The sequence below is a fragment of the Lipotes vexillifer genome, unplaced genomic scaffold, assembly GCF_000442215.2.
Source record: "Lipotes vexillifer unplaced genomic scaffold, Lipotes_vexillifer_v1.1 scaffold47, whole genome shotgun sequence".
NCBI classification, from domain to species: domain Eukaryota; kingdom Metazoa; phylum Chordata; class Mammalia; order Artiodactyla; family Lipotidae; genus Lipotes; species Lipotes vexillifer.
Window position 1 is genome coordinate 3,032,984 of NW_006791298.1, and position 24,568 is coordinate 3,057,551.

Consider the following 24,568-nt stretch of genomic DNA (forward strand, 5'->3'; position numbering starts at 1 on the left):
TACTGTGAAATGCCCCAAGGTGTGAGTTCACAGTAGATCAGATGTCATTAATAATCTGAAAGTTTTCAGAACACTGGTTACAAAGTAACTTTTTATGTTTTGTGGATCTTTCTAATTCACCATTAAAAGCTGCCACATAGACAAAGTGAGAGAGAGGCATGGACATATATACATTACCAAACGTAAGGTAGATAGCTAGTGGGAAGCAGCCACATAGCACAGGGAGATCAGCTCGGTGCTTTGTGACTGCCTGGAGGGGTTGGATAGGGAGGGTGGGAGGGAGGGAGACACAAGCGGGAAGAGATATGGGAACATATGTATATATATAACTGATTCATTTTGTTGTGAAGCTGAAACTAACATACCATTGTAAAGCAATTATACTCCAATAAAGATGTTAAAAAAAAAAAAAGCTGCCACATATTAATGCATTGTTGCCCCATTTGTCTGTATTCTCAAAAAGAACTTTTAATAGAAGAAAAAATTTAACTCTTGAACCGAAAATTGTATTTCAAAAGTTCAGTCATCAGGGAAGCTGATCTTACCAGACACAGTCTTTTGCTAAATGCAATATAATGTTTTTCAAATGAGATTCGTGGTCTTTTAAAAAAAGGGCTCATGATAATTGGTTGAAATGGTAAAATGAGATGAAAGGATCTCTTTATGTAATAAATTAAAACACAACTCTTTACCTTTGTTGGGAAGTTCTGAATTCTTCTTTTCAAATAGTTTTTGTTTTGTTACTTTTGTCACTAAAGGAAAAAAAAATCTCACATTAAAAATTAATACAGAATATTAAATAATTTCTCATTTTGGAAGAAACAACTTCATAAGAAACAATAATTTCAAGCAATACATACTTATAAATACCAAGTATAAAATGCAATACCTTATATCTTTTGTAAAGAACGAGAACTGCATTAAAAAAAACCCTAATACCAGTTACCAAGGTACATTCTTTCCCTTCACATTCAAGAAGAATCCCTGAAATAACATATCCTGGCAAAAGATATGTGGCTTCCTGTTCTAAGTTTGCAAACAAGTAATAGAGAGACACGATCAAAAACTCATAAATTTATCTTACGTAGGTCTTTTGTTTTCTGCATTTCTCTTTTTAAGACACCAGATGTATGGGAGATACCAATGAGATTTTCAAGCTCTCTACTGTCCTCCAAAGCCTGAAAGAAAGTCATCTTAAATGAGTTAAGTTCTCTACAAATATAATACTACTGACAAGTCTAGTGAAAATACAGTATACTGTTTCCTTCATATGAAAAACTTAAACTCTATGATAATGAAATTTAACTTTTTCTGTTAGGTTAACTATTGCAAGGCTTAAAATACCTGAATAAAAACAATTCATTAACTAAAAAGACTAAACATAATTAATAAGTTTACTTTTAAATGTGAAGAAGCCAGATATTACTAAAATATTATGGTTAATTAATGTTCATATATGAAAAGAAGTTCCCATGAAAAGTAAATTGAACATATCCCCTGTAAGTTCTTTCTGGGATTGGATTCTCCTATTCTTTTTCAAATACGGTAATAGAATATGAAAAATTATATGCCAAAAAAAGCAAACCTGTATATTACTTAAATTTTGCATTATTTCCATGAATTCATCTGATGATTTCTCAACTTTAGATAGCAACACCATGAATCTATGAATGAAGAAAAAAATATTCAGCAAGATCAGGCACTTTCAGAGCTTTAATTCTTTTGAAAGCATCTTTGATTCAGTTTTCTAATCCTTTTCTTTATATTTTTCCAAGTGGTAAAAGATGTAAATGCTCCTCCTTCATGCTTTCATTCCTTTACAGACAGTATATTTTACTAACCATCCTGTCCTTTGGTGTTTCACTTTCTCATTCCCACTTTGCAGTGGGAGAGAAGATATAGCTGGCTTGTCCTTTCTCCCCCATACAACTTTGAGAAAACTAATACATCACCATCTCCTTATTTACCTAGATCTAAGCCTATGAATCAGTGTTACCCAGTGATCTTCTTTAATAAAAAACCAAGTTTTTTATCTTTAATATATCTCAATGTGACAAAGACACAAAGGCACTCTTTTAAATTTGAAAACAAAGAAAACTTCACTTTGTAATTCTACCTTCCTTCTAAACATATCTCTAGTTAGCATATTAGCATTCTGGAAAAATCTTAGGTTTTTAAAGTATTTTTATAACTTTATACCACACTTTCTTGCCTTAATATAACATTACACACACACACACACACACACACACACACACATACACACACATTCATGTGTCTATAATTTTAAAAGCTGCACAATATTGTACCTAGTGAATACACCAAAGATGATTTAACCATTTCCTTATGGCTGCAATTTTAGTTTCTTTTTCAATTTTAAGATCTCATAGCTATGTATGATAATCTATACCAGTGCAGTCTAACAAAAATATAATGCAAGCCACATATGTAATTAAAAATTTTCTAGTAGCCACATTAAAAGAAGTAAAAAGAAATAGGTGAACTTAATTTTAATGATATATTTAACCCAATATATCCAAAGTATTACCATTTCAACATGCAATCAGCATAAAAATTATTCGAGATATTTTATACTTACTTTCTTTTTTCAAAATTCAGTGTATACTTTACACGCATAGCACAGCTCATTTCAGAATAGTCACATTTCAAATGCTCATTAGCCATGTGTGGCTGGCTAGTGACTACTGTTTTAGAGAGCACAAATCTATACTATCGATGTTATGAGAGAAACTAGATATTCTCTTTAAATGCTTTTCAACATCAGTGTTATCCATTAACATTTGTGTGCTATTAAAAAATCAGACAAATGTGATGTTAAATGTACATACACAATGAATATGAACAGTATGTTTTTCTTTTTTTAATTAATTAATTTTTTGCTGCATTGGGTCTTCGTTGCTGCACGTGGGCTTTCTCTAGTTGCGGTGAGCGGGGCCTGCTCTTCGTTGCGGTGCGCGGGCTTCTCATTGCAGTGGCTCCTCTTGTTGTGGAGCACGGGCTCTAGGCGCACGGGCTTCAGTAGCTGTGGCATGAGGGCTCAGTAGTTGTGACTCGCAGGCTCTAGAGCGTAGGCTCAGTAGTTGTGGTGCACGGGCTTATCTGTTCCGTGGCATGTGGGATCTTCCTGGCCCAGGGCTCGAACCCATGTTCCCTGCATTGGAAGGCGGATTCTTAACCACTGTGCCACCAGGGAAGTCCCTGAACAGTATGTTTCAACTAAGTAAAATATATATCTAAGTATGCAACAAGGAATGGAGAGAAAGCATTATGCAAAAGCTAAAAATTATGTGAGGATAGTGGAATTACAGGTCATATTCTTTCTTTAAAAATTTTCCTTTATTATTATGCATTTTAAATTAGAAGTCATCTATCTGTCTGAGGCCTCAACTGCTCACCACTGGAACCTCAGTTTGTGACAGAGTATCATAAAAGGATTCCAGCTCCTCCAACTGAGCTCCAAAAGCCTGAAGGAGCAAGACGACTTAAGCGACTCTCACCCAGGGCTGGGAACCTCCAGCTTCCCCTATATTATACGTAAGCCTACTAAGTGCTTCAGAAGTGCAAAGCTGAGGCAATTAAGCTACTCTGCTATGAGAAGGAGTCCTAGGGGCTCTTTTCCTTGCATCCCTTTCCTGGGAGGATTGGAGGGGCAGAGCCTCTCCACACTATCTTATCATACCTTAAGGAACTGATGCTGTTCCCTGTCTACCCTCAGGGAATTGTGTGGGAAGGGTTGGGTCCTGCAGGATTGCCATCTTGAATGACTCAAAGGAGCTCTGTTCAGATAGAGTAAGATGTGAATGGTGCCCCCAGGAGCTGTGCTATGTAGCATCCCCAACAATCCTATTAGTAAATCTCTCTCCCAAGTTAAGATAGTTATCCAGCAGCTAAGCAAACTGTTTGTAACCTTGGAGTTTTTGGACTGAGTATCAACTCTCTGAGTATCAAGATATTCTTCACATGCCTAAGCTACTTTTGCAGGGAAACTTGCCTCCACTGCAGGACCAAGTAGAGTAGTGGACACTCCATCACTCTTGTAATTTTTATTTTAATTTCCTTTCCTTTCCTCTTCCTCCTCCTTTTACTTCTTCCTAGGTGAAATCAACTCCTTTTCCCATCTCGGTTGCAACCAAATTCACAGAATGGTTTTAAAACTGTCATCCAACTGTTAAATTTTGAGAAATTCAGGAAGTGTGTTCTCCATTTCTACATCTTCTGACTCAGTGGACAAGGCTTCATAATCTTTGGAGATAAACTACTCGCTGAGCAGCTTTTGGGAGAAGAATGGTTGCCACTGTCTTCATCCTAGACAAAATGGCAATTTTTATATTTAATCCCATTTGTGCTGGAGACTGGATTTTTCTTGCTGCTAATAGCATTTTCTATATTTTCAATGGATGGTTCAAACTGTACTTTGTTGCCTTAAGACAGCATCACTGTTTGCTTTAATATCATCTCGATGTCCCTTCACTAATTTACTTATTTCTGAAAACCAACTATCTTTTATTCCTGCCTGCAGAATACATTTGTTACAAAATTTCCAAGTTATTGTTGCTCCCTCTTTCAAGTTGGTGAGTGAAAGTGTCATCAGTAGGTGCCATTCATATTTTATAGAACACTACTCCTTTCTTAAACAGATTTACCTCTGGCTGGACTAAATTGGATCAAATCCTTCATCTTATAATGACCATTGCAAGCTATGCAGATGTTGATGGGTACTGCATCCCGATATCTAGTGACTGCTGCCAGCTTCATGGCATCCTTGTAAGATTTGATCACATCCTATATTATGGCCAAAGGCCAGTGTAGTACAACTTGAGAAATCTGAAATCTTGGTCCTCCTTGAATGAATCTTTTTTTGTTTGTCAGTAGAGTAAAAGTGTAGCATCATCTTTTTTTTTACCAATGGGTATTTTTTAAGTGTCTGGGTTAGTCCTCTAAGATACTTTTAAAAAGAAACTATGATCCAGTTGCTCCTGCACAACAGAAAGTTGTTCACGTTTTGACATGTTTTTGCCAGACTGCCTTACGTCAGGGCAGATTCTTATGGTACGTTCACTATGAATATCTCTTTTTCTCTTGAGAAAGCCACATGCCAAAAATTCAGGGTTTTTGGTGCCTTTTCCAATTTGCCTAGAAAAGTCTCACTGTGAAATTCAGAGTTCTCTCATTTTCCTCAAAGAGGAAGTCTTATTATTCTGAAGAACGAGTGAAATTAGATGCTTCGACCACATAAAATCCATAGAGGGATGTATCCATTAATTATACTTTACATTTCTTCCACAGAAATTTCTTCAGTTTCAAGCAAGTCATATGTAATGTAACTTTCAAAACTATCATTCTGCTCCAATTCTGTTTTTTTCCCCATCTTGACTGCTTTCAATTATTTTCCATTCTTACCTTCAAATTTAGCTTCATCATTTTCCTTTTCTCCATAAAGTTCCTCAGATATATTCTGAGGGGAGAACTAAAAGAATAAGGAGAAACTATCATTGAATTGGTGGGTCTGACTAAAAATTGCTGATACAGGTGGTTAGCAAGCATTAAGTCAGCTGTTGCTGTGCCATTCTAGATGTGGAAGAAGGGAGGCAAAGGAGATAGGAAAGGAGCCCACTAATGTCTTCAAGATTCCCTAGCATGAGACCCATGGTGCCTACTGTATTAACTGTGCAGGCACTGTGGGTGTAGTGAGAGAAGAGGAGAAACGTCTAAAAGCCATAATGGTCTTTAAAGATCCTGATTTCCCCCATTCTGTAACTTCCAATTGTTTGGCATCTGTCTTCCTCACCAGATTGTAAGTTCCATGAAGGCAAGGACAGTCTCTACTTGTTTACGTTATAAACCAAGTTACCTAGCATGGTGTCTGTAGTATGGTAGATATTATTTGATGGATCAATGAATAAAATAAAAAAGACCTAGTCCATTAAACATCCATTCCTAGATCCAAGTAAAATATGCTCATCTTTTATTTTTTTCTTTCTTTTACGTCCTTCTAATCATAGACTTCATAGTTCATGTTTGTTATATCACTGAGAAAGCTGGGTGGGGGAAACAGAGATGCAGGTCAGAGTGTACAAGTCTTCATTTATAAGATGAATAAGTTCTGGGGATCTCATGTACAGCACGGTAACTATAAAAATACTATATTGTATACTTCAAATTGATAAGAAGAGCAGATCTTAAGCATTCTCACCACCAAGAAAACAAGGTAACTATGTGAGATGGTAAATATGTTAATTAACCTTACTGTCAAAATTATTTCACAAGGTACACATATATCAAATCATCACTTTATATACTTTAAATATATATATTTTATTTGCCAATTATACTTCAATTAAGCTGGAAAAAACTTGAAGAAAAAGAAAATTTTCTCAGTCCCTTAACCTTCTGCCATACACATGGGTGTCTAATATGTAATCCTGGATTTCCTACCTATTTGTTTTCTTCATTCCTGGCCCAAGCTGTGAGTGCTAGAGAAAACTTACAGCACTACTGATGGTCAATATTACAAATACATATATGATTTTGCTAGGCCCCTGATGCTTTTAACTCTCCTTTTACTTAATATTCTCTCTTTTACAAACCATTGCTCAAAATAATGGTCTAGATCAATCTCCACTTCCTCCATCCTGAAATTAAATTCAAATATTCAGATTTCTGCCTTACTCCTCTACTAACACTATACTCTCAAAGGCCACAAGTGAACTCTTAATTAATTCCATTACTAAAAACCTATCTGAAAGTCACTACCCATAAGAGACTGTATTTTTATAAAATCTCAAGAAACGTGAGAGCTGCATGTACATAACAGGGATAAAATCCTCAAGATTTTCTTTTTTTAAAATTTATTTGAATTTTTCTTTCAGTTTTATTGAGATATAACTGACATGCAGCACTATATAAGGCGTATAGCATAATGATTTGACCTTCCTACATAATTAAACGATTGCCACAATAAGTTTAATGAACAAGATTTTCTTCATCCTCACAATACTATGTATACACTACCAAATGTAAAATAGATAACTAGTGGGAAGCAGCTGCATAGCACAGGGAGATCAGGTGGGTGCTTTGTGACCACCTAGAGGGATGGGATAGGGAGGGAGGGAGACGCAAGAGGGAGGAGACGTGGGGATATATGTATGGCTGATTCACTTTGTTATAAAGCAGAAACTAACACACCATTGTAAAGCAATTATACTCCAATAAAGATGTTAAAAAAATGTCTTATACAGAAAAAGGTTAATCTATCACTGAACCTCTATTTACCTAACTCTATTAATCTAAATTATTTTGGATGATGATAGCTGGATTATAAAAATGAAATATATTGCTAACATTTTTTGAGCTCTTTCCAAATACAAGGCATTGTATTTATTACTTTACAAGCTGTATCCTGTTTAATCTTTAAAACAACTCTCTGGGGACTTCCCTGGTGGTGCAGTGGTTAAGAATCCACATGCCAATGCAGAGGACATGGGTTCGAACTCTGGTCTGGGAAGATCCCACATGCCGCGGAGCAACTAATCCCGTGCACCACAACTACTGAGCCTGTGCTCTAGAGCCCACAAGCCACAACTATAGAGTCCACAAGCCACAACTACTGAAGTTGGCACGCCTAGAGCCCCTGCTCCACAAGAGAAGCCACTGCAATGAGAAGCCCGCGAACTGCAATGAAGAGTCCCTGCTCACCGTAACTAGAGAAAGCCCACGCGTAGCAACAAAGACCCAACAAAGCCAAAAATAAATAAATAAAAGTAAATAAAACAAAAACAACAACAACAACAAAAAACAACTCTCTGTGGTAAATATTATCTCCATTTTATTGGTATGGAAACTGAAGGACAAATAAATTATTTAATTATTCAAGGGTACACAATAAGGAGCACAGTCAGGACTTGAACCCAGGTGTTTTTTTTCTCTTTATTTTGAGGTAATATTGGTTTATAAAATTATGTTTCATGTGTACAACCTTATACTTCCACTTCTGTATACACTACAGTATGCTTACCACCAAAAATTTAGTTTCCATTTGTCACCATACAGTTGATCCCCTTTACCCATTTTGCCCTCCCTCTGTCCCCTCCCTTCTGGTAACCACTACTCTGTTCTCTGGATCTACATGTTTGTTTTGTTTAGTTCATTTATTCTGTTTCTTTGTTTCTCTGTTTTTTATATTCCACATATGAGTGAAATCATGTTGTATTTGTCTTTCTCTGACTTATTTCACTTACCATATACCCTCAAGGTCCATCCATGTTATCACAAATGGCAAGACTTCATCTTTTTATTTTATGGCTGAGTAATATTCCATTGTATATATATGCTATGCCACATCTTCTTTATCCATTCATCCACTAATGGGCACTTAAGTTATTTCTATAACTTGGCTACTGTAAAATAATGCTGTAATGAACATAAGGGTGCATATATTTTTTTGAACTAGTATTTTTGTATTCTTTGGTTAAATACTCAGAAATGGGATAACTGGATCCTATGATAGTCCTATTCTTAATTTTTTGAGGAATCGCCATACTGTTTTCCAAAGTGGCTATACCAATTTACATTCCCACCAACCGTGTATTAGACAGTATACTCCTTTGACATCAGTCTTAGCAATATCTTTCTAGATATATCTTCTCTGGCAAGGGAAACAAAAGCAAAAATACATCAATGGGACTACATCAAACTAAAAAGCTTCTGCACACCAAAGGAAACCATCAACAAAATGAAAATGCAACCTACTGAATGGGAGAAGATATTTGCAACTCATATATTCAATAAGGGGTTAATATCCAAAATATATAAAGAACGTATATAACTCAACAACAACAAAAAACTGATTAAAAAATGAGCAGAGAAGCTGAATAGACATTTTTTCAAACAAGACACAGATGTCCAACTGACACATGAAAAGATGCTGAACTTAGGTGTTTCTGACCTATGTTTATAATAATATTTCCCAAAGCGTAACTCACCACTGGCATCAAAATTCCTTGGTGAGACTGGTAAAGATACAACTTTTTAAAAACCAGGCTGCATTCAAGATCTACTAATCAAGAATATCACTAGATGGGGCCTAAAAATACGTTTTTCAAGGAGATTCTTATGCACATCAAAATTAATTAATGGCATTTTTCTCTGAAGAAAGACTGGTTAAAGAAAAAATCTGGACAATATAAAAAATTGGACATTTCTTGTCAAAAGAATTTTTTTCTGTATTTAGGTCTATTTATTCCATTATATTCGCAAAAGCTTTCTCAGGGAGGTTTTCTTTAGCTGTTCCTGTAGCTGTTTTTCTCTTTTTAAATTTTATTTTGGAGTATAGTTGATTAACAATGTTGTGTTAGTTTCAGGTTTACAGCAAAGTGATTCAGTTATACATACACATGCATCTATTCTTTTTCAAATTCTTTTCCCATTTAGGTTATTACAGAATACTGAGCAGAGTTCCCTGTGCTATACAGTAGGTCCTGGTGGGTTATCTATTTTATTTTATTTATTTTTAATTTTTGAAATTTATTTTATTTATTTTTTTGTACAGCAGATTCTTATTAGTCATCCATTTTATACACATCAGTGTATACATGTCAATCCCAATTGCCCAATTCATCATACCCCCACCCCCACCCCCGTCGCTTCCCCCCTTGGCATCCATACATTTGTTCTCTACATCTGTGTCTCAATTTCTGCCCTGCAAACCAATTCACCTGTACCATTTTTCTAGGTTCCACATATATGAGCTAATATACGATATTTGTTTTTCTCTTTCCGACTTACTTCACTCTGTATGACGGTCTCTAGATCCATCCACATCTCAACAAATGACCCAATTTCATTCCTTTTTATGGCTGAGTAATATTCCATTGTATATATGTACCACAACATCTTTATCCATTCGTTTGTCAATGGGCATTTAGGTTGCTTCCATGACCTGGCTATTGTAAACAGTGCTGCAATAAACATTGGGGTGCATGTGTCTTTTAGAATTATGGCTTTCTCTGGGTATATGCCCAGTAGTGGGATTGCTGGATCATATGGTAATTCTATTTTTAGTTTTTAAAGGAACCTCCACACTGTTCTTCATAGTGGCTGTATCAATTTACATTCCCACCAACAGTGCAAGAGGGTTCCCTTTTCTCCACACCCTCTCCAGCATTTGTTGTTTGTAGATTTTCTGATGATGCCCATTCTAACTGGTGTGAGGTGATACCTCATTGTAGTTTTGATTGTTTTTTATAAATTTATTTATTTATTTAATTTATTTTTGGTTGCTTTGGGTCTTTGTTGCTGTGTGTGGGTTTTCTCTAGTTGCGGCGAGTGGGGACTACTCTTTGTTGCCGTGCACGGGCTTCTCGTTGTGGTGGCTTCTCTTGTTGCGGAGCACAGGCTCTAGGCGTGCGGGCTTCAGTAGTTGTGGCTTGCGGGCTCTAGAGTGCAGGCTCAGGAGTTGTGGCGCCTGGGCTTAGTTGCTCCACAGCATGTGGGATCTTCCCATACTAGGGCTCGAACCCATGTCCCCTGCATTGGCAGGTGGATTCTTAACCATTGCACCACCAGGGAAGCCTACCTCACTGTAGATTTTTTTTTTTTTTTTTCGGTACGTGGGCCTCTCACTGATGTGGCCTCTCCCGTTGCGGAGCACAGGCTCCGGACGTGCAGGCTCAGCGGCCATGGCTCACGGGCCCAGCCGCTCTGCAGCACGTGGGATCCTCCCAGACCGGGGCACGAACCTGTGTCCCCCGCATCAGCAGGTGGACTCTCAACCACTGCACCACCAGGGAAGCCCCTCACTGTAGTTTTGATTTGCATCTCTCTAATAATTAGTGATGTTGAGCCGCTTTTCATGTGCTGTCTTCTTTGGAGAAATGTCTATTTAGGTCTTCTGCCCATTTTTGGACTGGGTTGTGTGTTTTTTTAATATTGAGCTGCATGAGCTGTTTATATATTTTGAAGATTAATCCTTTGTCTGTTGATTCGATTGCAAATATTTTCTCCCATTCTGAGGGTTGTCTTTTCATCTTGTTTATGGTTTCCTTTGCTGTGCAAAAGCTTTGAAGTTTCATTAGGTCCCATTTGTTTATTTTTGTTTTTATTTCCATTACTCTAGGAGGTGGATCCAAAAATATCTTGCTGTGATTTATGTCAAAGAGTGTTCTTCCTATATTTTCCTCTAAGAGTTTTGTAGTGTCTGGTCTTACATTTAGTTCTCTAATCCATTTTGATTTTATTTTTGTGTATGGTGTTAGGGAGTGTTCTAATTTTATTCTTTTACATGTAGCTGTCCAGTTTTCCCAGCACCACTTACTGAAGAGACTGTCTTTTCTCCATTGTATATCCTTGCCTCCTCTGTCATAGATTAGCTGACCAAGGTTATCCATTTTAAATATAGCAGTGTGTACATGTCAATCTCAAATTCCCAATCTATCCCTCCCTCCTACCCTTCCGCCCTGGTAACCATAAGTACTCTGTGAGTCTGTTTCTGTTTTATAAATAAGTTCATTTATATCATTTTTTTTAGTTTCTGCATATCAGCAATTTCATATGATACTTGTCTTTCTCTGTCTGACTTACTTCACTTAGTATGATAATCTCCAGGTCCACCCATGTTGCTGCAAATGGCATTATTTCATTCTTTTTAATGGCTGAGTAATATTTCATTTTATATATGCACCACACCTACTTTATCCATTCATCTGTCAATAGACATTTAAGTTGCTTCCATGTCTTGGCTATTGTAAATAGCACTGCAATGAACACTGGGGCGCATGTATCCTTTCAAACCATGTTCTTCTCTGGATATATGCCCAGGAGTGGGATTGCTAGATCATATGGTAGCTCTATTTTTAGTTTTTTAAGGAACCTCTATATTGTTCTCCATAGCAGCTGTACCACTTTACATTCCCACCAACAGTGTAGGAGGGTTCCCTTTTCTCCACACCCTCTCCAGCATTTATTATTTGTAGACTTTCTGATGATGGCCATTCTGACCGGTGTGAGGTGATTTCTCATTGTAGTTTTGATGTGCATTTCTCTAGTATTTAGCGATGTTGAGCATCTTTTCATGTGTCTCTTGGTCATCTGTTGTCTTCTTTGAAGAAATGTCTATTTCGGTCTTCTGCCCATTTTTTGATTGGGTTGTTTTTTTGTTATTGAGCCACATGAGCTCTTTGTAAATTTTGGAGACTAATCCCTTGTTGGTCGCATTGTTTGCAAATATTTTCTCCCATTCTGTGGGTTGTCTTTTCGTATTGTCTATGGTTTCCTTTGCTGTGCAAATGCTTTTAGGTTTAATTAGGTTCCATTTGTTTACTTTAGTTTTTATTTCCATTACACTAGGAGTCAGCTCAAGAAAGATATTACTGCGATTTATGTCAAAGAGTGTTCTGCCTATGTTTTCCTCTATGAGTTTTATAGTACCCAGTCTTACATTTAGGTCTTTAATCCTTTTTGAGTTTATTTTTGTATATGGTGTTGGAGAATGTCCTAATTTCATTTTTTTATATGTTGCTGTCCAGTTTTCCCAGCACCATTTATTGAAGAGACTATCTTTCCTCCATTGTATAGTTTTGCCTCCTCTGTCATAGATTAATCAACTTTAGGTGTGTGGGTTTATTTCTGGGCTTTCTATCCTGTTCCATTGACCTATATTTCTTTTTTTGTGCTAGTACTATACTGCTTTGATGACTGTACCTGTGTAGTATAGTCTGAAGTCAGGGAGACTGATTCCTCCAGCTCTGTTTTTCTTTATCAAGTTTGCTTTGGGGCTTCCCTGGTGGCGCAGTAGTTGAGAGTCCGCCTGCTGATGTGGGGGGCGCGGGTTCGTGCCCCGGTCCAGGAGGATCCCACATGCCGTGGAGCGGCTGGGCCCGTGAGCCATGGCCGCTGGGCCTGCGCGTCCGGAGCCTGTGCTCCGCAACGGGAGAGGCCACGACAGTGAGAGGCCCAAGTACCGCAAAAAAAAAAAAACTACACAGAGGGAATCAATAGCAGAATAACTGAGGCAGAAGAACGGATAAGTGACCTGGAAGACAGAATTGAATTTTAAGATTTTTTTGTTCTAGTTCTGTGAAAAATGCTATTGGTAATTTGATAGGGATTGCACTGAATCTGTAGATTGCCTTGGATAGTATAATCATTTTGACAATATCATATTAATTCTTCCAATTCAAGTACGTGGTATATATTTCCATTTGTTTATGGCACCTTTGATTTCTTTCATCAGCTTCTTATAGCTTTCAGACTACATGTCTTTTGTCTCCTCAGGTAGGTTTATTGGTTCTTGCCCTCTTGAGGGCAGGGCCGTGCTCAGGAAGACTTTAAGCAGCCTGACTGATGACGGGTGGGGCTACGTTCCTGCCCTGTTGGTCGTTTGGCCTGATGTGTCCTAGCACTAGAGCCTATGGGCTGTTGGGTGGGGCTAGGTCTTGAGGAGGAAATGGCGACCTCCAGGAGGGTGCATGGTAATAAGTACTTGCCAGAACTGCTGCTGCCAGTGTCTTTGTCCCTGCAGTGAGCTACAGCCACCCCCCGCCTTGGCGGGAGACACTCCAACACTAGCAGGTAGGTCTGGCCCAGTCTCTTATGAGGTTACTGCTTTTTTCCCCTGGCTCCTGGTGCATAAGACCTTATGTGTGCCCTCCAAGAGTGGAATTTCTGTTTCCCCCAGTCCTGTGGAATTCCTGCGATCAAGCCCCACTGGTCTTCAATGCCGGATTCTCCTCCCGTTGCCAGACCCCCAGGCTGGGAAGCCTGACGTGGGGCTCAGGACTTCCACTCCTGTGGGAAAACTTCTGTGGTATAATTATTTTCCAGTTTGCGGGTCGCCCACCAGGAAGGTTTAGAATTTGATTTTATCATGATTGTGCCCTTCCTACCATCTTGTTGTGGCATATTCTTTGTCTTTGGATGTACGGTATCTTTTTTGGTAGGTTCCAGCATTTTTTTTGATGGTTGTTCAGCAGTTAGTTGTGATTTTGATGTTTTTGTAAGAAGGCGTGAGTTCACATCCTTCTACTCTGCTCTCTTGCCAGGCAATGCATATTCAAGTAGTACCTGTAGCTGGTTTTTAATGGAAAAATTTTTTTCTTATTGTGGCAAAATATATATAAGATTTGCCATTTTCACCATTTTAAAGTGTACAATTCAGTGGTACTAGTTACATTCACAACATCGTACAACCATCACTACTATCTACTTTCAAAACTATTCTATTACCACAAACAGAAACTCTGTAACATTAAGCAATAATCTTTAGCTTCTGGTAATCTCTGATCTACTTTCTGTCTCTTTGAAGTTGTCTATTCTAGATATTGCATATAATTGGAATTGTATAATGTTTGTCCTTTTGCATTTGGCTTATTTCACTTACCATATGCTTTCAAGGTTCATTGTGTTTGTAGCATGTATCAGAACCTCATTGCTTTTTAAGACTGAATAATTTTTTGTACATGGTGTAGAATTTTGATAGGCATTACACTGAATCTGTAGATCACTTTGGGTAGAGGTATTGACATCTTAACAAATTAAATCTTCTGCCCATGAACACAGGCTGTCTTTCCATTTATTTAGGTCTTCTTTAATTTCTCTCAGCAATACTTTACAGTTTCAAGTGTACAAGTCTTTCACCTCTTTGGTTAAATTTATTCCTAGGTATTTTATTCTTTTAAATGCTACTGTAAATAGAATTGCCTCCTTCATTTCCTTTTCAAATTGTTTACTGCAGGTGTATAGAAACACAATTGGTTTTTGTGTGTTGATCATATACCCTGTAATTTTGCTGAATTTCTTTATTAATACTAGCAGTTTCTTGTGCATTCTTCGGGAATCTCTCTCTATAGGATCATGTCATCTGCAAATAGAGACAGTTTTATTTCTTCTTTTCCAGTTGGATGCCTTTTCATTCTTTTTCTTGTCTAATTGCTCTGGCTAGAATTTTCAGTAAAATATTGAACACCAGTGGTGAAAGTGAGCATGCTTGTCTTGTTACTGATGTTTGGAGGAAAGTTTTCATTCTTTCCTTTCAAGAATTTTAAACAGTTGAAAATAAAAGTAAATACTGGTTTCCCTCTTAGTCTTTGATCACCTACAGAATATAGGCATAACTATATCTTCATCCTAAGCTTTTGATAAACATTTTCAACTAACTTACCCCCAGAGACCCTCATTTAAGCAGAAAATGATCCATAAGTCAGTATTCTTGTTCTTTGATTAAATACTTAAAATACAGTAAAGAGAAAATTAGAATTCTGAAATGTGGTTACTTGTCACAATTAAATTGTATAGATAAAAAACAAAAAACAAAACCCATTTCTGGCATAACATTACTTTTAAAAAGGTCTTATTTGGATTAGTATATAAATAAAAGTTACTCTTCTGCCTATAAGAGAATAAACCAGTGATTAAAAATACACTTTATACAGCAGGAGGGATCCTTGTGGTGACAGGACTATTCTGTATCTTGACTGTGGTGGTGGATACATGAACCTACATATGTGATAAAATTGCATAGAACATATACACACATATACAAATGAATATGTATTGTAAAATTTAGAAAACTGAATAAAGATTTGGGTGCATTGTATCAATGTCAATTTCCTTGTTCTGATATTGTACTATAGCTTTGGAAGATGTTATCATGTCAGGAAAGTGGGAAAAGGGTACACATGATCTATGTTTTACTTCTCAAAATGACAAACCTACAATTATATGAAAACAAACTTTATAGAAGGACAGTCACCATTACTGCATTTTTTGTAGCAGTGCCAGCAGCAGCAAAAAATTGCAAAGAGGAAGAAAAACCAATGGCAGTGAATTATATATTTTCCTTTTAGAGAATAAAGAATATGGAAGTTCACATGAAATATTAATGTGTAGGTGTTTGTTTAATTTATAAACAAACTTTATTGACATATTGAGCTTTATTGACATGTCACTAATTGCTTGTTTTCTGGGGAAAAAAAATTTACCTAAAACATGGAACTATATTTTCCTGCTGGAGAATTCTTACATTTAAAACTTGCCAAGTCGATTAACAGGCAGTGATTTCAGGACATATTTGTAAGTGGAAAGAGCGAAGTATGAAAGAGTATAAATTGTATGCCATCTTTGTATAAGAAGAGAAATGAGATAAAATAAATGAAACGGCTTAATTTTATAAAAATAAACATATGAAAGGTAAACCAGAAACTAATTAATTTGGTTACTTATAGGGACTACACAGAAGGAATGCAGCAGGGAATAGTAACACAACTCTATGTATACTTTTTTGTAAAGTTTTGACTTTTGGAACCATATCAGTTGTTTTACATAGTCAAAAAACAAAAATAAAAAAGGATGAGAAAAAAATATCAAAATTGCATATAAACATCAACAAGCTAACCTAACTACTTCAAATGACTGACTAATTCTTCATATGGAGAACTAATCCAAGTAGTTCTGAACACAGTAATTTGACTATATACCTTCAAACTAAAGACAAAAAAGAATGCAAACAAAAATGCTTTTGCAGGTTTGTTTTTAGCAGTGCAGGAATTTTGAAACCATTTTGTGTATACTGTAGGAATAAGCAAGTGTGCAAATGGACTGCTACTAATAGAAGCCAGAGGTCTACTGTTTGAAAAGGAGTGCAAATATGGAAAGGGGGAAGGCAAGGAAAGACACTATATCACTATGAACTCATGACTTTCAAAAAGGCCAGCTAACAGAAAGAATGATGGGGTTAGAAAATCACTGCTATGCAACCATCTTAGTAATACTGGCTCAGTAAATTGCCTTCCCCAATGTGGGTGGGCATCATTCAATCCACTGAGGGTCTGAATAGAAGAAAAAGCAGAGGAAGGGAGGATGGGTTCCCTGCCTGCCTGCATTAGCTGGGATATTGCTCTTCTGCCCTTGAACTGAGATTTACACCATTGGCTTCCCTGGTCATCAGGCCTTTAGTCTTGGACTGAAATTATACCACTGGCTTTCCTGGATCTCCAGCTTGCTGATGGTACATGGTAGGACTTAGCCTCCATAATTGCATGAGTCAATTCCTCATAATAAATCTATCTATATAGGTAATTGTATATATAATTCATTATTAATCTATTATTAATTGTTATTACATCAGTAATAAATTTTTATTGTTATTATTACATTACTATATGTATGTACATTTGCTGTTGCTTCTGTTTCTCTGGAAAACCACAACCTAATGCAATTGCCAAAACAAAACATAAAATGTTATAATCATTTAAAATTGATCTAAAAATACAAAATGTTCAGTTTAATTTCAGGTTTTAAAAAATCCAAGTCTTTGGAATGGTTTTACAAAATAATAAAACAAATCTAAACAAATGGAATAAATAAAGAGCTTATTACTAAAGCTAATAAAACAGCTCTATTGACTAGGTCTGAGTAATTTTATGATGGGTGGAAAAAACAATCAGAAACACATAATTTTTATATATTGTAAGATATCTTGGCTTGTACTTAAATTCATTAATTCTAACACCAAGTCATGGAGTGATATACATAAATAACAGGGATCTTTAGAAACAAATATTGAGGGAAATTAAATAAATATTGGCAAATTCCTAAGTGACCCATAACAAAGGTTCTTGCTCCTCCCTTGCTACTTGAAAGCTCACTGCTATGGGAGCTACTGTGTATATGTATAACTGAATCACTTTGTTGTACTAACACAACATTGTTAATCAACTATACTCCAATATAAAATAAAAAGTTTAAAAAAAATGTCAAGCTGTAAGCAGATTGATGGGTTCAGAAGAAAAAAGGTAAAACACTATGAAAACTTAGGATAGCTTAAGTGGAGCTGATTCAGGGGAAAGCAACCGGTAAGTCTGGTTTGCTTACATGGTATCACTACTGTCCAAAAATATTTTCTCATTGCCTGTCTACTTTTACTTCTAAGTTTGTTATACTTCATACAACTGTATCAGAGATTAATTTGGTTTAGCAGGTAACTGCTTTCAAATACAAGATTATATGTGATTCAAAAATTGTTACTTGCCACTTGCTTTCTATATATCCCTTTGTACAGTTTGAGTTTTTATTATGTACATCTACTGTCTCTTTTAAAATATATTAAATGAGTTAAACAAAAAAATAATGCTTCTCACTTAATATCTAGTTGAGATTGGTTTCACCAAGGAAATTGGAACTTTGGTTAGAGGAAGGAGGAATGGTAATTGACAACAAAACTATCTGTGGGATAGGGCACATGAAAATATTTGGAACTGGGGGGAGTATGGCTAGGGAAAGCAGCTATAAAAACAGATAAAGGGGTACAGGTGATAGATGAAGCTGTCAAAGAAGGAGACCTCTTTGAGAAAACTCTTCCCTTTGTCCCTACTGTATGCTAAGTGGCACTCTCCATATCTTTTTATCTAGACTACTACTGATTAATACTATACTTCACCTACATTATGAAAAAAATAGACTTGTAGCCCTGACTTGAGGTTATAACCACAAATAACAACACAATTTGTATGGAAAATGCATTCTAAGGTTCACTCAAATGATTTAAAAAACACTCAGACCCAAGACTGAACCAGAAAGAAACAGAAAATATGAACAGACCAATCACAACTACTGAAATTGAAACAGTAATTTAAAAACTACCAAAATACAAAAGTCCAGGATCAGATGGCTTCATAGGCAAATTCTACCAAACATCTGGACAAGAGTTAAAACTGACCCTTTTAAAACCATTCAAAAAATTGCAGAGGAAGGAACACTTCTGAACTCATTCTATGAAGTCAATGTAACTCTGATACCAAAACCAGACAACATATCACAAAAAAAGAAAATTACATGCCAATACACACATGTAAAAATCTTCAACAAAATATGAGCAAACCAAATCCAATGATACATTAAAAGGATCATACATCATGAGCAAGTGGAATTTATCCCAGAGATGCAAGGATTTTTCAATATCAGCAAATCAATCAACATGAAACACCACATTAACAAATGAATAATAAAAAGCATGTGATCATCTCAATAGATGCAGAAAAAGCTTTGATAAAATTCAACATCCATTTATGATAAAAACTCTCCAGAAAGTGGGCGTAGAGGGAATATACCTCAACATAATACAGGCCATATATGACAAACCCACAGCTAAACCCACAGCTAAACCCACAGCTAATATCATACTCAACAGTGAAAAGCTGGAAGCATTTCCTCTAAGACCAGGAAAAAGACAAGGATGCCCTCTCTTGCCACTTTTATTCAACATAGTTTTGGAAGTCCTAGCCACAGCAATCAGAGAAGAAAAACAAATAAAAGTAATCCAAATTGGAAATGAAGTAAAAAAAGTAAAACTGTCACTGTTTACAGATGACATGATACTATACCTAGAAAATCCTAAAGATGCCACCATAAAACTACTAGAGCTCATCAATAAATTGGTAAAGTTGCAGGATACAAAATTAATATACAGAAATTTGTTGCATTTCTATACACTAACAACGAAAGAGACATTAAACAATCCCATTTACCAGCATATCCAACAGAATAAAATACCTAGGAATAAACCTACCAAAGGAGGAAAAAGACCTGTACTCCAAAAACAATAAGACCCTGATGAAAGAAACTGAAGATGACACAAACAGAAACAACATACCGTACACCTGGATTGCTAAAATGACCATACTACCCAAGGAAGTCTACAGATTCAGAGTAATTCCTATCAAATTACCAATAGCGTTTTTCACAGAACTAGAACAAGTAATTTAAAAATTTGTATGGAAACACAAAAGACCCTGAAGAGCCAAAACAATCCTGGGAAAGAATGGAGCTGGAGGAATCACGCTTCCTGACTTCAGGCTATACTGCAAAGCTACAGTCATCAAAACAGTATAGTACTGGCACAAAAACAGACACATAGATCAATGGAACAGGAGACCAGAAATAAACTCACACACTTATGATCAATTAATCTACAACAAAGGAGGCAACAATATACAATGGAGAAAAGACAGTCTCTTCAATGAGTGGTGATGAGAAAACCGAACAACTACATGTAAAAAGATGAAATTAGGACATTCTCTAACACCATATACAAAACTAAAATGTATTAAAGATCTAAATGTAAGACTGGATACTATAAAACTCACAGAGGAAAACACAGGCAGAACACTCTTTGACATAAATCGCAGCAATATCTTTTTCAAGCTGACTCCTAGTGTAATGGTAATAAAAACTAAATTAAACAAATGGGACCTAATTAAACCTAAAAGCTTTTGCACAGCAAAGAAAACCATAAGCAATACGAAAAGACAACCCACAGAATGGGAGAAAATATTTGCAAACAATGCGACCAACAAGGGATTAGTCTCCAAAATTTACAAAGAGCTCATGTGGCTCAATAACAAAAAAACAAACAACCCAATTAAAAAATGGGCAGAAGACTTAAACAGACATTTCTCCAAAGAAGACATACAGACGACGAAGAGGCACATGAAAAGATGCTCAACATCGCTAAATACTAGAGAAATGCACATCAAAACTACAATGAGAAATCACCTCACACCGGTCAGAATGGCCATCATCAGAAAGTCTACAAATAATAAATGCTGGAGAGGGTGTGGAGAAAAGGGAACCCTCCTACACTGTTGGTGGGAATGTAAAGTGGTACAGCTGCTATGGAGAACAGTATGCAGGTTCCTTAAAAAACTAAAAATAGAGCTACCATATGATCTAGCAATCCCACTCCTGGACAGATATACAGATAAAAACATGGTTTGAAAGGATACATGTGCCCCAATGTTCATTGCAGTGCTATTTACAATAGCCAAGACACCAAAGCAACCTAAATGTCCATTGACAGATGAATGGATAAACGAGGTGTGGTGTATATACACAATGGGATATTACTCAGCCATAAAAAGAATGAAATAATGCCATTTGCAGCAACATGAAAGGACCTAGAGATGATACTAAGTAAAGTAAGTCAGACAGAGAAATACAAATATCATATGATATCACTTATATGTGGAATCTAAAAAAACATGATACAAATGAACTGGCTTACAAAACAGAAACAGACTCACAGACATAGAAAACAAACTTATGGTTACCAAGGGAAAAGTGGGGGGAAGGGAGGGATAAATTAGCAGTTTGGGATTAACAGATTCCAATTACTCAATATAAAATAGATAAACAACAAGGGTCTACTGTATAGCACAGGGAACTATATTCAATATCTTGTAATAACCTATAGGTTGTAATAACATATATATATATATATACATATACACACACATATATATATGTATATAAAATTGAATTGCTTTGCTGTACACCTGAAACTAACACAACATTGTAAATCAACTATACTTCAATTTAAATAAATAAATAAATAACATTTAGAAACATAACCTACAACCCATTTCTAAGTTAGAGTAGATATATTAACTTACAACATGAGACCATAAGCTCCCAATGGGTAGATGTTTCATTTTCTTCATCTTTACCCATCCATCATATTGTATGGCACACACAAGATGTGTGCACACAGCTGGAAAGGTAAATGAGCTGAACATATGAAGTACTTTAAAACTTGAACCCCCTGTTCTGCTTATTTCAATTTTTCCAGCCTCAGTGGATAGATATAAATATTCTTCCCAGAATACATAGGCAGTAGCGTTTTACACATAATGACTTCATTCAAGGCACCCTTGACAGGTCAATATGAAAATAATTGATGGCCAATAAGCTTTCTAGGTTCCTCTAGATTTCTTACTTTTCTGGCTTCACTGTGTTCCTAGCTCTTGAACCAGGAATTATGTTCCAAGACAATGTATTACTTGTCCATCGATGTAAATCCAAAGAGGGTGTTTCCCTCAGTTTTACCCTAAGCTAGTCTCTTAAGCATAGGCTGGGGAAACTGGGCTAAATGGGTATTAAAATAAAGGTATTATATATCACCATCATATGAACATGGCAAAACACATCATAAATATTTTACTTAAGAAAAAATACTTCTACTCAGGTATAAACTATTCATTTCTGCAAAGAAATGATTTATCTTAAACTGTCACTTTAACAAATATGACCTTTTTCTTTTAAGACACACGAGTATATTATTTCAGCAACAACAAACTTACTCATCATTGTCTTCTGTAGTAGATTCCTTTCTTTCGGTTATACTGAAGTGATTCCAGTTTTTCCTCTTTCCTATATGTGTGCAATAAAAAGAATGTAAAGTTAAGGCAAAAAGTGTCAAATTTTAAATAGTATTTAAATCACCAACTTTTCAATAGAAAATAAAAGCACTGACAAATGAAAGAAGAGTAGGTAAAGAAAAAGTATCCTGAAATTTGTTACAAGAAAATTTTTTCACTATTGTGGATAACTTTTCAATAGGTAGTTTTTTTTTTAATTTGCCAGTCTCCTAATGTTTTATTCATGATCACATTATATAGAAGAAATAATCTTTTGAATAAAATTTCCACTGGGGCTTAGTATATTAAAAAGAAAAACTAGATAAACCCACTTTGATGATATAATTAGTTTAAAATACATTAGTTTTTCATCAAATATTTTAATGAGGAGGGACTTCCAAGATGGTAGAGGAGTAAGACATGGAGATCATCTTTCTACCCACAAATACATCAGAAATACATCTACACGTGGAACAACTCCTACAGAACACCTACTGAACGCTGGCAGAAGACCTCAAGTTTCCCAAAAGGCAAGAAATTCCCCATGTACCTGGGTAGGGCAAAAGAAAAAAGAATAAACAGAGACAAAAGGATAGGGACGGGACCTGCACCTCTGGGAGGGAGCTGTGAAGGAGGAAAGGTTTCCACTCACTAGGAAGCCCCTTCGCGGGCGGAGACGGGGCGTGCCGGGGGGGAGCTTCGAAGCCGCGGAGGAGAGCGCAGCAACGGGGGTGCGGAGGGCAAAGCGGAGAGATTCCCGCACAGAGGATCGGCGCCGACCGGCACTCACCAGCCCGAGAGGCTTGTGTGCTCACCCGCCGGGGCGGGCGGGGCCGGGAGCTTTGGCTTCGGCTTCCGAGGTCAGATCCCAGGGAGAGGACTGGGGTTGGCTGTGTGAACACAGCCTGAAGGGGGCTAGTGCACCACAGCTAGCTGCGAGTCCAGGAAAAGTCTGGAACTGCCTAAGAGTCAAAAGACCATTGTTTCGGGGTGCACGAGGAGAGGAGATTCAGAGCACTGACTAAATGAACTTCAGAGACAGGTGCAAGCCACGGCTATCAGCCCGGACACCAGGGACAGGCATGAAACACTAACGCTGCTGCTGTAGTCACCAAGAATCCTGTGTGCAAGCACAGGTCAATATCCACACCCATGCCCCAGGGAGCCTGTGCAGCCCTCCACTGCCAGGGTCCTGTGATCCAGGGACAACTTCTCCAGGAGAACACACGGCATGCCTCGGGCTGTTGCAGTGTCATGCTGGCCTCTGACACTGCAGGCTCACCACACATTCTGTACCCTTCCCTCCCCACAGCCTGAGTGAGCCAGAGCCCCCGAATCAGCTGCTCCTTTAACCCCCTCCTTTCTGGGCAAAGAACAGATGCCAGAGGGCAACATACATGCAGAGGCAGGGCCAAATCCAAAGCTGAACCCTAGGAGCTGTGCGAACAAAGAAGAGAAAGGGAAATTTCTCTGTGTAGCCTCAGGAGCAGCGGGTTAAATCTCCACAATCAACTTGATGTACCCTGCATCTGTGGAATACCTGAATAGACAACAAATCATCCCAAAATTGAGGCAGTGGACTTTGGAAGCAACTACAGACTTGGGGTTTGCTGTATGTGACTGACTAGTTTCTGATTTTTATGTTTATCTTAGTTTTTAGCACTTGTTATCCTTGGTAGATTTGTTTACTGATTTTGCTGCTCTTTTTTTAATTACCTTTCTTATTTTAATAATTAAAAAAATTTTTAATTTTAATAACTTTATTTTATTTTATTAAAAAATTATTTTTCCTTCCTTTCTTTTTTTTCTCCCTTTTCTTCTGAGATATGTAGCTGACAGGGTCTTGGTGCTCTGGCCAGGTGTCAGGCCTGAGCCCTGAGGTGGGGGAGCTGAGTTCAGGACATTGGACCACCAGAGACCTCCCAGCCACACATAATATCAATCGGCGAGAGCTCTCCCAGAGATCTCGATCTCAATACTAAGGCCCAGCTCCACTCAATGACCAGCAAGCTACAGTGCTGGACACCCCATGCCAAACAACTAGCAAGACAGGAACACAACCCCACGCATTAGCAGAGAGGCTGCCTAAACTCATAAATAAGTTCACAGATACTGCAAGGAGGACTGGATGCAGTCCTGCTCACCAGAAAGACAAGATCCAGCCTCATCCACCAGAACACAGGCACCAGTCCCCTCCACCAGGAAACCTACATAACCCACTGAACCAACCTTACCCACTGGGGGCAGACACCAAAAACAATGGGAACTAAGAACCTGAAGCCTGCAAAATGGAGACCCCAAACACAGTAAGTTAAGCAAAATGAGAAGACAGAGAAATAAATACACAGGAGATGAAGGAGCAA

General features: G+C 37.2%; 1 protein-coding gene across 1 annotated transcript in view; it reads right to left on the minus strand.

Moving 5' to 3' along the window:
• ITGB3BP (integrin subunit beta 3 binding protein) overlaps positions 1-24,568 on the minus strand; it is an 83,197-nt gene that overhangs the window by 6,081 nt on the left and 52,548 nt on the right. The window contains exons 5-9 of the mRNA XM_007464300.1: positions 22,149-22,218; positions 1,586-1,664; positions 1,085-1,178; positions 693-752; positions 342-350 (exon numbers count right to left, since the gene is read on the minus strand). Coding sequence (XP_007464362.1) covers positions 342-350; positions 693-752; positions 1,085-1,178; positions 1,586-1,664; positions 22,149-22,218 — 312 coding nt within the window. The remainder of the gene's footprint in view (positions 1-341; positions 351-692; positions 753-1,084; positions 1,179-1,585; positions 1,665-22,148; positions 22,219-24,568) is intronic.